The sequence below is a fragment of the Hakea prostrata genome, chromosome 2 (genome assembly GCF_041222555.1).
Source record: "Hakea prostrata isolate BN-2017 chromosome 2, UWA_Hpros_2, whole genome shotgun sequence".
Classification (NCBI taxonomy): Eukaryota; Viridiplantae; Streptophyta; class Magnoliopsida; order Proteales; family Proteaceae; genus Hakea; species Hakea prostrata.
In genome coordinates, this window is record NC_142601.1 from 59,628,929 (window position 1) to 59,643,357 (window position 14,429).

Consider the following 14,429-nt stretch of genomic DNA (forward strand, 5'->3'; position numbering starts at 1 on the left):
AAGTGCCTGTCAACCTCCAAATGCTTGGTCTTCTCATGCTCTACCAGATTATGAGCTATGCTGATTGCTGACTTCTTGTCCAAATAAGCTGTATAGGCATCTCTAAATCTGTCTCAAGCTACTGAATCAGTTCCTTCAACCACAGTACCTCACAAATACCTTGAGCTAAAGCCCTAAATTCTGCTTCAGCACTGGATCATGCAATTACTGCCTGTTTCTTGTTTCTCCATGCTACTAAGTTGCCTCCTACATACGCGCAGTAGCCAAAGGTAGACCTTCTGTCATTCAGACATCCCAACCAATTTGCATTTGTGTATGCTTCTACTTTAAGGTGTCCATGAGCTGAAATCAAAATGCCTTTTCCTGGAGTAGCCTTCAAATATCTCAAGATCTAGTATACTGTATTCAGATGTGAAGAATTGGGATCATGTATATACTGACTAACAAGACTAATTGCAGATGTGATATCCAGTCTAGTGTGTGAGAAATAGATCAACTTCTCGACCAACTTTTGATAGCAGGTCTTATCAACTGGTTCTCCTTCTTTTGCCTTTGAGTGTAGATTAGGCCCAACAAAAGTCTCAACTAGCCTTATAGCCTAACATCCCAGTCTCCTTCAGTAAATCCAAAGTATACTTCCTCTGAGAGAGAGAGAGACACACCACTGGCCGAATACGCTAGTTCTCACCCTAAGAAATACCAAAGTCTGCCCATATCCTTTTAGTCTTCAAAAAAGCCTTAAGGCTGAAATTTCTTTCTCATTGCTGCCTGTTATCACAATATTGTCTACATATACTAGAAGTATAGTAGTGTGGGAACCATCTCTCTTGATAAACAACTTGTGGTCTGCATTGCTATGCTTATAGCTATTAGAGATCATAGCCTTATGGAACCTTCCAAACCACGCTATTGGAGATTGCTTTAGCCCATATAAGGCCCTTTTCAACTTGCACACTTTCCCATGAGTTTTGGCAGTACAATACCCAGGACATCCATGTACACTCCTCTTGTAGTTCTTCATGCAGAAAAGCATTCTTCACATCTAACTTTTGTAAACTCCACTCATTCATTGAATATGAAAGAATAGTCCAAACTGTGTTCATCTTGGCAATAGCGGCAAACATCTCCTGGCAGTCATTGCCATAAGTCTGAGTAAGGCCTTTTGCCACCAATCTTGCCTTATAACTCTCAACAGTCCCATCTGCATTGTGCTTGATCATGAAAACCCATTTTCACCCAACAATCCGCTTTTCTGTAGGCAAAGTCACCAATTCCCCCGTTTTATTTTTCAAGAGCTTGCATTTCCTCATCTATAGCCTCGTTTTAGTTTGAGTGAGATAATGCTTCCTTCCAAGTGTTAAGAATAGAAGTAGATGACAAAGAGGAAATGAAACTTTTAAAATTTTAGAGATAGGGCCTTATATAAATCATAATTGGAAATAGGATCTTTGGTGCAAGTTCGTGGCTATTTTGTTAATGCAATTGGTAAGTCCAAAGTAGTATCAAAAGAAGGATCAAAGACAGACTCACCTGGAGGAATAGATTCTTCAAGACTAGGAACCAAAGCTTCCAACTGGCTCGGTTCATAAGGGGTCACTTGCTACTTTCTTTGATAGGTTTTCAGAGAATCAGAGGTCTAGGCTCCCCTTGCACATCATCCACTAGTTGTTCCTGTTTGGTCACTCCATCTTCCAAAGGAGGATTATCTACAGGAATATTGAAAGGAGGAATTAACACCGGAACCTCTTCAGTAAGATTCTCCCCCTAAAGAGGTGTAGGGAAAAAGAAAGGAACTTGTTCCTGGAACACAACATCTATAGAGACAAAGAAACGATGAGAACTGGGTTGATAACACTTATAACCCCTTTTGTGTAGGAGGATAACCCAAGAAAATGCACCGTAACCCACGAGGATCCAACTTACTATGAATATGGTGATTTTGGACAAAATCAACACAACCAAAAACCATAGGTGATGCTATTAAGGCTGCACCCCTAAAAGAACCTCAAGTGGGCAGCGATGGTTTAAGATTCAAGAGGACATTCGGTTAATTAGATAAGCTGCAGTAGAAACTGCAGCACCTCAAAATTGAGGAGGCACATACATAGTAAACATAAGGGAACATGCTACTTCAAGTAGATGTCTATTATTGCATTCAACAACACCATTTTGAGGTGGAGTGTCGACGCAACTAGTTTAGTGTATGATGCCCTGGTCAACTAGGTAGGAAGGGAATGCTCCACCTGAATACTTACTTGTACAAAGGATTTTGACTATAGCTCCAATTCCCAAATTGAGTCCTAACTATATTATAGAAATTTTGGAAATATGAGAAAACATCACTCTTTTGGTGAAGTAAACCCATGTTGGTCCTAGTGCAACAGTCAATAAAGGTAACAAACCACCTATGACCAGAAAGAGACATAGTCCGAGAAGGACCTCACACATCAGAATGCATGACTAAAAAGGGAACAAGACTATAATGGTCTAAAATAGGGTAACATGCCTAGTCTATTTAGCTAAAATTCAAGCTTCACAATGAAAATCATTCAAGTTACACCTTTTAACTAAATCAAGAAAGAAACCAAATAATATAGGTAAAGGAAAGTGACCAAGACGAAGATGCCATTGTATTAAGGTAAAAAGTGCAAGAGAAGTGGAACTAGAGGTCGTAGAAAGAGTTGATGGATACCCATTTAATAAGTAGAGGCCCCCCTTTCTGTCTACCACTGCCAACTGTACGCCCCATTTCCAGGTCCTGAAACACACAGTGAGAAGGATAAAAGCTTATTTTGCAGCTCATATTATGAGTAAGGCTACTAATAGATAAAAAGTTAGCCGAAAACTTAGGAACATGCAAAATAGAAGATAGGGTTAGAGATGGTGAACAAATAATGGATCCCTGCCCAAAAATAAGAGAAAGTGACCCTTCAACCGTTCGAATAACTTGAGTCAAAGGATTAGAGGAATAAGTACGAAATAAGGAAGATGAACCAGTCATATAGTCGTTGCCCCAGAGTCCATTATCTAGAGAGATAAGTTGAATTGATATTGTGACAACCAAAAATACTGGGGGAGGCCTGTAGATCAGCAAAGGGAATAACAACAAAAGCTACACTTATATTGGAAGTTGGTGCTGGAGAAGACACGTCAAGTCTAGACATCAATTGGCTAAGGTACTGGAGTTCATCTGAGGAGAGAGGTGCAAAAAGTAAAAAAATGAAGGAGATGAAATAAACAGACATGAATTCTGCAGAGGCGGAAGGAAGACGAAGAAAAAAGAAGCAATCACTACATGGTTTAAGGCTTGGCAAGGATTGAGAAGCCAAAGGAAGTCACTGGTGAGAATTGAACCTCCTAGGCCTATCATAGGTAAGGTTTTAGGGGTTTAGTGGACTTGCAGATCACTGTTGATGGCTTTTGGTAGGCTGCGATGGAGAAAAAAGAAGAAGAGGATGAGGTGGTACTTTTATAAGTGCTTTAGATTGCTAAGTTTTGTTGCAAGTGGCTTGAGTTGGCAGAAGTGGTTGTGGCGATGGAGATTGGGTGGTCATGGTGAGTTACAACACAGACGATGGCTTGGTTGGAGTTTGCAGGTCATGGCAACGGCTTGGTTGAAGTTGCAGTCCAGGCGATGGAGAAAAATTTTGTTTGCAAGTATTGGCAATGGAGAAAAAAAATTGTTGCAAGACACAACATGACAAAGAGAAGGAATAGGAAGAAGATGATGGAGCGTCAACCATCGACATGGCTGCAACCATTTTTTTTTTTTGGGAAACTCTGGGATTGAGATAGAGAGAAGGAGAAGGAAGCAATGGTGATGCTCAGTAATGGATCAAAGTTGGCTCTGATGCCGTTGGAAGATTTGGAAAAATCTTGGCTAGCAGGAGCTCTATTTATATTGAAAACTTACCAAATATAGAACAAACCAAATCTTCCTTGTGTGGGAAACTTACAAGAAAAAAAGTAAAATCCTAGTAAATTAAACCTAAACTAGGAAACCCAAAATATGGAAAGTAAACTTGCAAAATCTGTATTTCAACAAAGAAAAATCCATGGTCAAGTGGCTTCAACTAGGTGATGGAAATAATTCTTTTTCAATAAGGCAGTTTATTGTATACAACACAGGAACCACATTATGGAGTTAAAAAATGACCGGGGGGTGTCTTCGGTGGATACTGATGACATTAAAGTGGAAGCTTTTTTTTTTTTTTTTTTTTAAATCATTTGGAGCTGGTTTAGAGGATGCTGCAATATATGTGCCAAAGTTATCTCTAAAAGGGGTTTTGTTGGGTGATTAACAGTGCTGGTCAGAAGAGCCAATCACCAAGGAAAAAAAATTCAGAAGGTTGTATTTGGGATGAAGGTCTCAAAGGCCCCTGGACCAGATGGGTTTGGTGCTGGTTTCTATAAAGCCTCTTAGGAGTTGGTTGTTGAGGAGCTCACGGAGGCTACTCTGTGGTTTTTTGATAATTCAGAAATGCCTAACTCCATCAATGCTACTTTCATTACGCTAATGCTAAAAGGAGGAGATGTGGGGTCATTTGTAGGCTATAGACCGGTTGCTTTGTGTAACTTGTTATACAAGGTTATAACAAAGATAACTACTAATCGGTTGTAGCATGTGGTGGGAGGTCTTGTTAGAGAACCAATCAACCTTCATTAAAGGCAGATCTATTGCAGATAACATTTTAGTTTGTCATGACATTGTTAGAGGTATGGAATAGAAGGTTGCATTCCCATCGGCAAAACTGAAGGGGAACTCGCATGAGATTGAGGCTTATGGTTCTCTTAGTAGGAAATTCTTGATGGAAGGTATGGAAAGAATGCAGTTCTCCAACAGAAAGCCAGAATCAAGTGGCTTGAGCAAGGGGACTCCAATTCTACCTTCTTCCATCGATCCCTTAAAGTCCGGAATAACTTCAATTCCATCCCCTCCCTCATTACCAATAATGGTACTTGCATTTCGGATCCTGGCAACATCAAAGCCGAGATCGTCTCCTTCTTCTCCAACGTTCTCTCCCCCCCCTCTGCCTCCCCATCCCCCCTTCCCCCCAACCTCATTAACAAATTCATCGATCCTTCCTTCATCTCCTCTCTCAGCGCTATCCCTTCCTCGGAAGAAATCCTTCTTGACATTCGTTCTCACAAGCCCAATAAGGCCCTAGGTCCTGATGGCTTTATTATGGGATTCTTCCTTGCCTCTTGGGACTTCATTGAGAATGATCTTGTCCATGCCATTCATAGCTTCTTATTTAACCTCTCTTAGCTCTCTTCCATTAATCAAACGTTCCTTTGTCTAATCCCTAAGAGACAAGGAGCCTTCTCCCTCTATAATTTCCACCCCATCTCCCTCTGTAACCTTCTTTACAAATTCATCTCTAAATCCTAGGGAATAGGCTCAAGCAAGTGCTTCCCTCCCTTGTGAGTCCGAACCAATTGGCTTTTATCTAGAGTCGTAGCATTGCGGATAACATTCTCCTTTGTGTGAAGATTGTCCGTGGCTTTGATGGATTCACTCACTCCCCGATTACTCTCCTTAAGGTTGATCTTCATAAAGCCTTTCACTCTACTCGCTGGGATTTCATTAGTGATGTCCTCTCTTCCATGGGCTTCCCTCCTCCCTTCATCCACTGGATCGAAACCTGTATCTCTTCTCCTCGTTTCTCCATCAATGCCAACAGCTCCCGGGAGGGATTCTTCCCTTCCCGTGTCGGCATCCGCCAAGGTTGCCCCCTCTCTCCTTTCCTATTCTCCCTAGCCTTAGAAGTCCTTTCCCGAATCCTTCAATCCAAGACTGATCATCTCCTCATCTCCCCCATTCCTAAATGCAAGTCCCTAAGCCTCACCCATCTTGTTTTTGCTAACGATTTTATGATTTTCTCTAAAGCGGATCACCAATCCATCCCCTCCATCCTCTCAACTCTCTCACTGTTTGAGTCCCTCTCTGGGCTTCGGGTTAATCTTGACAAATCCACCATCTTTCTCTCTAGTGTCCCTGATAAGCTTTGAGCTTCTCTCCTCCAGCTCTCGGGTTTTAAGCCTAGAACCTTTCCTGCAGTCTATCTTAGTCTCCCGTTCATCCCGAGTAGGCTCACTCGTCACCATTGCCTCCTTATGCTTGACAACATCCGTAAGAAGCTACAACTTTGGGAGGGTAAGCTTTTATCCTTTGCCGGGAGAGTGATCAATGGTCATCATCTGTTCTGTTCTCCAGTCCTCCTATCTCTATTGGTGCAAAATCTTCTCTATTCCCAAATCTACCATCCATGCTATGGAGTCTTTATTCTGTGCCTTCCTTTAGAAAAGGCAGGAAGCCTCACCCTTCATCTACCTGGTCAGTTGGTCATCCATCTGCCGCCCTACCTTTGAAGGTGGACTAGGAATCCGCTGAATCACTGATGTTAACTTGGCTCTCCTTCTCAAACTTATTTGGAAAATTGCTGCAAAGCATGATTCTATTTGGGTCAAGTGGGTCTATTCTTTCCATCTCCGATCCGATTCCCTTTGGACTGCTCCTATGCCCTCCAACTCTTCTTGGGTTTGGAGGAAATTTCTCTTGCTGCACCCCCGCGCCATCTCTGTTATCTCTACCTCCATCTCCTTGGGCTCCACCACCTCTTTCTGGCTTGATCTGTGGCATCCATTGGGCATTCTCTATAACCTCTTTGGTCTTCGCACTGTCTATGACAGACGTATCCCCAAATCCACCCCCTTGTCAAGCTTCATCTCAAATGGGTCCTAGATTCCTTCCCCCCTCCCCATTCTCACACAGATTTGGAAATCTCTTCCCCCCCTCTCTAGCTCCACTAGAGACCTCACTTTTTGGCTCCCTTCCCCCACCAAAACCTTCTCCACCTCATCCGCTTGGAACCTCCTCAGATCTCATAACCCTAAGCCCCCCTGGCCCCCAATGGTTTGGTTCAAAGGCTACATTCCCCATCATTCCCTAATCCTTTGGAGGGCCCTCAACCATGCCCTCCCCACCCAATCCTTCCTCATTGACCACCACATCCTTGCTAACCCCAATTGCATCCTTCGTTGGAACGGTTTGGAGAAACTTGAGCACCTTTTATTTTCTTGCCCCTTCTCCAGATCTATTTGGGGAAAAGCTTTGGCTTCCATTTGGCCCCATTCGAGGTGATCTTATGAGTTTTTTCGAGATTGGGCATGGATTTTGAGAAACTTTTTCAGGTTCTTCCATTTGTGATCGGATTGGTAAGCTAGTGTATTGTGCCTTGATCCATCACCTATGGTGGGAGCGCAATCTTCGGATATGGACATCCAAATCCTGCTCTATAGACAAGATTTGGGATGCCATCTATTTTGATGTATCTTCTAGACTGTTAGCTATTCCCTATCCCCCTGTTGATGATACCCCAAGGAACAGGCTTATTGTTGTCTCCTGGGGTCTCAATTCTCCTTTTTGGCCTTCTGCTTAAGGACCTTGTTCTCTTGTTTATTTTCGTTTAATATATGTAATTATTCATCAAAAAAAGAAAAGAAAAGAAAAAAGAATGCAGTTTCCTTTAACTTTCTTGGGATGGTTGAAGGTGTGTATCAGCTCTTAAATGTTCTCTATCCTTATTTATTGGATTGGAAGTTCTACAGGGTATTCTTCAGGTGGTAGGGGATTAGCCAAGGGGACCTGCTCTTGTCATACATGTTCACTCTGGTAATGGTTATGGAGGCATCTTCTGGAATAATGCAAAAATTAGAAGTGGATGATCAAAAGCTATTGCCTAGGTGCAAATCTGCACATATTGCAGATGACCTGCTGATTTTTGTGAAGGCACATAAAGAGCCGATTGTGGTTAGCATTGGGGTCTTTGCCAAGTTTGCAGGCTACTCTAGGCTGCATCTTGATGGAGCTAAGTCCTCTATTATTATAGGGGCCCTTGCCCAGAATAGCAGACTGAAATTTTAGGGTTTCCTTGCTGCCGCAAGGTAGGGAAGGGGTTTTTAGTTGCTGCTAGGGTGGGAGAAAGGTGTGGGCTGTTTGCACAAGAAGTAGGAAGGAAGGGGAAGCATTCTTGGTTGGATTACAGGGTTGGGGATGGATTGTACTCACCTGAGGATGGTGGCTGCTGCTGGAAATTGTTGAATGTTGTAGGAAGATGCAAGACCTTGAAGAAGGTGCTAATCTTGAAGAACTCTGAATCTTGAGTTGTTGACTCCACCATGTCCCCCTCAACAAGGAACTACGATCCATCAACTTTGATTTAATTGTCATTCAATAATTAAACTTTAAAAAATTCAAAAGAAAGAATAGGCTTATTTATAGCCTACTAAAAGGCTCCAATCCTAAGTGGGTTTTGTTTATAGATTAGGATCCCCTTACAAATAATATCAGGTGTCCAAATAAATACTTAAAGATCTAATGAAATTTCCTTGAAAATAGATTCTCCTAAGGCTCAAATACTAAAGGAACTCTTTTTGTAAATAAAGACTTGAGAGAGTCTATCTTTAAAGAAGATTCCCAAGGACCCAGGGACTTACCTGTTACTCAAAGTAGACTCCTAACTAACCAAGACTCTTTGAAAATTAAAAAGGAAATTCTGAAACTTAATTCAACAACTAATTAGGGCTGGGATGGACCAAACTACCCCTCTTGGAGGATACGGCCAGCCCTAGGTGCACCATTTTGGAGTGGCCTTGCGGCCCACTTGAGGGGGTTCAGCCAGGGGCTGAATTCTGATTCACTTCACCAAGGGTAGGAGGGACTGTCTTCCTTTGTTGGGATCTCCTTCCCCCATTTGGTGTTCTAGGAGATTGCCTTTTTTGTATCCCACCTTTTTCTGATACAAAACAATCATTTATAAAAAAAAACTATGTTCATTCTTTATCCTTCCAGGTTTTGCCTGTCATCCATCTTGACATCCTCATCACTGTGACACTAAGTTTATCAGGTTGAATAAAATACTGTTTGCATATTCCTGAAAAATTAGATTTATATCTTTATTTAGTCTATGATCCAGTGAGTTGAAATCGTATTACACTTTTATCATTTGTTTAAAATTTTTTTTTTCTTTAAATCTTCGTTTCTATGACCTCATTTGGTTGAACTTCTTTCAGGTGATTCCAATCAAGATGAACTGCCAACATGTATCAACAGTCTTGAGAAATTACTTGATGCAAAGGTGTGGTCTGATGACAAGCAAAGGCTTTCTATCTACTTGCCTGTTTATTTGTGTGGTCTTGAAAATTGCTATGCACCTGGATCAGGACCTCTTCTGGTCTTATGGTCTTACCTGCATACTGATCTTTACACATGTTTGTGTGACTCTGACTTACTGTAAGTTGGGGTTCAATAAAAGGTTTCTCAAAATCAAACCTTGGCCCATTGTATGATTTCTAATAATCTAATTTCCTGACCATCTGTTATATGTACCTTTCAGTTAAGTAGGAACTTTTTTTGAAAAGAAAACAAAATGAGAAGGTTAAGTGTCCCCCACTTCTATCATTCTGGTAAGATAATGGATGATAATAATATTGATCACCACCCAATTTTTGAATTTGATTTTTTAGTGTTTTCTCATGTCTATGGTCCCAATCCCTGCTGCATTGGGTTTTCACTTGCTTAAATATTTGGTGACTTTGGCCATATTTTATGTGATTTTTACTATTCAACTGAGAAGTGGGTGAATATCTGCTAAACAGTTATAATCATCTGATTATTAGGTTTTTTACATCTTGGTGATCCCACTGACATGTGGATCCAGTGACTCTGTGGTGTGCTCGAACTGTATGGCATGGTTGTGTTATTCTGGAGGTTGGACATGTGGATGTCTAGCTTAGGTATGAGTTGAATAGCCTGGCTGATTATTAACACCATTAAGTTTCACAGGTTTATTCTGTTAGTGACAAAGAAGACTTGGAAACTTTCATGGCATCTCCAAAAGTAAAACTTTATTTCTATGGTCCTGTTATGGGTGCTTCTTTGAGTTATTATACATCCTGTATTCAGAAACTTGAGGAGATTAAAGGCCAGGTACTTTATCATTAGCTACATTTTTCATTACATTGAATTTTCTTTTTCCTCAATGAGATTTTGCATAATGCTGTCTATTATGTTAAGAATAGTGTATGTCAATCCTGCGCAAGGAGGGAGATGATTGTAGCCGCCTACGGAACAGTCAGAAGTCACTTGGGAAGCTGCATAATAATCTGATTTTCTGTTTGAAAAATCTTGGTCTTTGGGGAACAGAGCAAGTAAGTCTATAGCTTTTCTAATTAATGGTGCTCATATGAATTCATTATTGTGTCTCCATTTCAATCTTGGTCTCTGGGGATGGTTATGCTTGGCACATTGGTCAAGTGCTCACTTGTTTAATGTTAGTCACGGGTTCAAGTCCTGGAAACAGCCTCTCTAGAAACAAGGGTAAGGCTCTATATACTGCTAAACACAGAAGCCTTGTGCACATGGGAACCTTGTGCATCGGGTACAACTTTTGGTGTTAATTTATTATAGTGTCTCCATTTTAAGCATGTAGTGGATCAAAACCCTAGATCACCAAGGCCAAGAGGATGGAGGTGCTGTTATGGATGGGAACTGGAGTATTGAATTGAATGATGAAACTTATCAGCTCCTCTCCCACACCCTTTACTTATAGTTCTGTTTACGCTATACAATCACGAAAAATGATTTGTAATCCTAATTGGAGTCTCGTAAATTAATAGAAATAGACATAAAACCAAATATAAACTAGGTAGAAATATAATTAGGTGTAACTCTAATTTCTTCAACACTCACTCTCAAGATGGAGCATATAGTGGGGCATCAAGGGCCAGCTCGACTGGTTCTTTCAAAATGCAAGCCCAAATAATGGTTTGGTAAACAGATCACTGACCAAGGCAGCCTTGAAGCAAGGCACCAACACTCCAGGATCACATAAACATAACCAGTTCTGACTAGTTTCTGATAGGACTGTAGGGCTTACTTGGAGGGGTTAGGGAGATATATTTGGGGTTTAGTTTTCAGGGAAGGCCTAACTAAGTCAATCCAGGACTGATTGAAGTTTGAAAATATTTGGAAAGTTGACTTTTTTGGGGTTGGTTGAGTGATTCTAGGGATTTCAATGGGGTTTCAGGGTTCAGACTGGGATGTAACTTTAAGGCCATTAAAAGAATAGTACTATGCTGTGCTTGATGGAAGGAGACTGTAGTCTAATGATTGGGTGTGAAGTTATGAGTCATTGCAGGTTTAAGGGTTTAGGAGGGCTTAATGGACTTTTGGATGGATGGATGGCTGTGAAATTCAGACTGAGTTCAGATCCTGTTAAGGGGAGGGTATCCTCAAGGTCTCAGCCTAACCTAATGGTCGGCAGTGGGGGCAGCACTTTGGGGAATACAAAGTGCAGGTTTAATGGCTGCCAAACAGGGGGGAAAAATGGAAATAGAAGAGGAAGGGAAAGGTCGAGACCTAAGGAGATGCCTGCTTGGTAATCCCGATGGGGTGTGGAGCATTTTCTTGGCCAATAAAGAGATGGCTGCCCAGCAGCTTCAAAGTTCCTGACTTCAATTTTAATGAAGTCTGAATCCAGCCTTCTTGACTCTCCAAGAAAGGAAAAATGGCAGCCTCTACAGTTTTCAAATAATTCAAATTTCTAACTAAATCAAAATGATGGGGCTTTTGTATTGGCGTAACAGCCTATAAATAGAGTCCTTTGGGGATTTGAAAACAGAAAACATGACTTGTATTGGCTAAACAAACCCCATCTAATCCCTAACAAACTCTTAAATTAATAACTACATAATCCCTAACTGATTTTGTAACAAACTTAAAAAATGGTATGTTGTGACCCGAATTCTTGTGCCCAACTTCGAAGATGGACAAGCATTGACATATTTTTTGATAGGCGAGCCGAATGACCCGTTTTTGGAGATCTATGATGAAAGTGGAGGAGCCTATCACTGGTCTTGGTCTATGGAGGGGGTGTGAGGGCGTAGCCTTTGCGATATGGTACGTCCCGACCCAATGGATCGACCCGTTTACCCAATTGGAGTTTATATATGTACCTTATGTTCGCCCACTAGGTCATTAAGAGATTTGGGTACTTTTTGATTGGGGTTTGGGTGAGAGTTTTGTAACGCCGTTCTTAGTGACCTGTTGTGAGATCTCCATTGTTTCTTTCTTCTACATAGTGAAATGCTCTTCCTCTTCACCTGTGGTCGTAGCGCACCGCATTGGCATGTGAACCACAATAAATCTTTGTGTGTTCTCACTTTCTTTTTGTTTCAAATTGTGATTTCGTGGTGTTTGTTTTAAAAAAAAAAAAAAAAAAAAAAACTTAACTACTAACTACTCCCATCCCCCCCCCCCCCCAACCAAAGAAAGAAAAAAGCGATCGTGAATCCTAATTGAGTAAATTGACCGTAGTCATTGACCACTTAAGTGGGTCACATGATCACTAAAACTGACTAAAAAAGGCGACTTGTTGCCAAAGGGTTTTGCACAAGCAAACATGGAACAAATTTCGGTCGATATGGGAATTTCGACCTTGCAAAAGGCCGAAATTCCCATGTTTTGGTCGAAATTTCGATCGAAATTGGACATTTTTTCTCAGACACTTGGAACCTCAATTTTGAGCCTCATATGGACTCAAATTGATTTGGATTCTTGCATAATACCTATTTTAAGATAATAAACACTATAGAACTACTAGTTTACTAAAAAAACCATTGAAAATATTAAATCCAACTTTCCAAGTATATACTATATATGAGAAGAAGCGAGAATGTTACTAATTACAAGTCTATTCTATTCAATCTCCCTCTTCCATCTGCACCCCATACAAATGACAATACAAGTCCCATGATGTTCGCTCCATATAGTTGTCGACGTAGTCATCATCTACAGCTTTATACGTGGCCTCATCCATATGCCTAAGATTTCCTGACGGTGGGAAGTTGTGAATCTCCAAATAAGAAACTGGCTCAGTTGCATATGGAAAGGCTGGTGGTGGGCCTGGTAGCTGTGGAATAGAGTGGAAGATCTGCTCAACAAATGAAGGAGCACCCTGGCTGTTAGCAGAAGGATAAGGTCCATACTGACAATGAGGTCCCAGTGGCTAACTCCCATAGGTGATAGTGGGAGGGACACCATAAGCTCCATAAGCTGCTCCATAAGCGTAAGGCTCCACTAGTGGCTGACTGGCCTGACCCTAAATCTGATAGCTAAGAGGGACAACATATGGTCCATAACCATAAGCTCCATAAGTTGACCCAATAGAACCAATACTCTCCACAGCAGTATCATATGAGGACTCTGCAGGCCTATGCCATCCGGATCCTCTAGAGGTGGAGGAGTCTTTAGAATCATCAATGCTCATCGATCTCATAGATCCCACCAAGCTCTCGGCATCAGCCGGTTGGTAGGACCCATATTGTCACACCTCACCCAGCCGGATCCGGTCATACTTAAATACCCGTGGGGGTGATACACCGCAAGATCTAGGTTCAGTGACAAATCCATACAAAACATGATAAAACATAATTAAATGGACAAGAATAAATTATCAAATCTAAAACAATGATTACAATTATCCATTACTTCAAATAAAAACTAAACATCAGAGTCCTAAAAGAGAAAGAATATCTGCAGCGGAAAAACTCAAGAGTCAAGATTGAAAATATCCTCGCCTTTCTCAAAAGAATTCAACATATATATGTAGAAAGAAACATGAAAGAAACTAAAGATTTCCTAAGGACAGCAAGGACTCTATCTTCAAAAGTCGGCTCCGTAAGAGCAGTCCTGGCATGAATATGAAGTGTCATGTGCATCCACTTCTTCTCCGACTACGCCCTCCTGGTTGCCATTCATCAAAGGATCCTCAACATAGGAGGGGTCCTCATAACTTGTAGAGCAGTCTAAAGAACAAACAAAAATAAAGGAATGAGTTCATAGAACTCAATAAGGTAACTAACATTCACATCAATACATACATCCAATTTTCATGTTATAATTCATAAGACAATCATGTAATTAATAATATAAACAAATAGATGCATGATGATGATATGAGGTTCCTAACTCTATAATGTAGTCTCTAAAGTAGACACGCACCAAAGCACCTGTCTCCTCTGGGCGGTCTCATCACTCTTCCCTCATTGCACCAAAGCACGTCTGTTGGGTTCTCCGCAATTGTTGGGTCAAGTCACATCAATCCATGGCTGGGGTATAAGTCACCACTCTCTCACATCACCGTTTGGCACGAGAACTGGCGCATGTCAAGGATTACTCTAAGCCCAATGCAAAGTTATATGGTCTCATACTACATATGGTCCAGATGCTTCCCCTATGGCACCAACCAACTTGATTCAATATATTTTCCCACCTAGAGTCAACGTATCCTATGGCACCAACCAACTCGGACTACGTTGACCCCCTAACCCTATGGTCATACACATATAATGGACAAGATGCTCTC

The 14,429-nt window shown here is 41.2% G+C and overlaps 1 protein-coding gene across 3 annotated transcripts in view; it reads left to right on the forward strand.

Annotated features, from left to right (window-relative positions):
• LOC149025334 (RNAse THREE-like protein 1) overlaps positions 1-14,429 on the forward strand; it is a 143,148-nt gene that overhangs the window by 27,270 nt on the left and 101,449 nt on the right. For all 3 annotated transcript variants that reach the window (XM_089145564.1, XM_089145566.1, XM_089145565.1), the window contains exons 6-8: positions 9,076-9,140; positions 9,848-9,991; positions 10,084-10,212. In XM_089145564.1, coding sequence (XP_089001690.1) covers positions 9,076-9,140; positions 9,848-9,991; positions 10,084-10,212 — 338 coding nt within the window. The remainder of the gene's footprint in view (positions 1-9,075; positions 9,141-9,847; positions 9,992-10,083; positions 10,213-14,429) is intronic.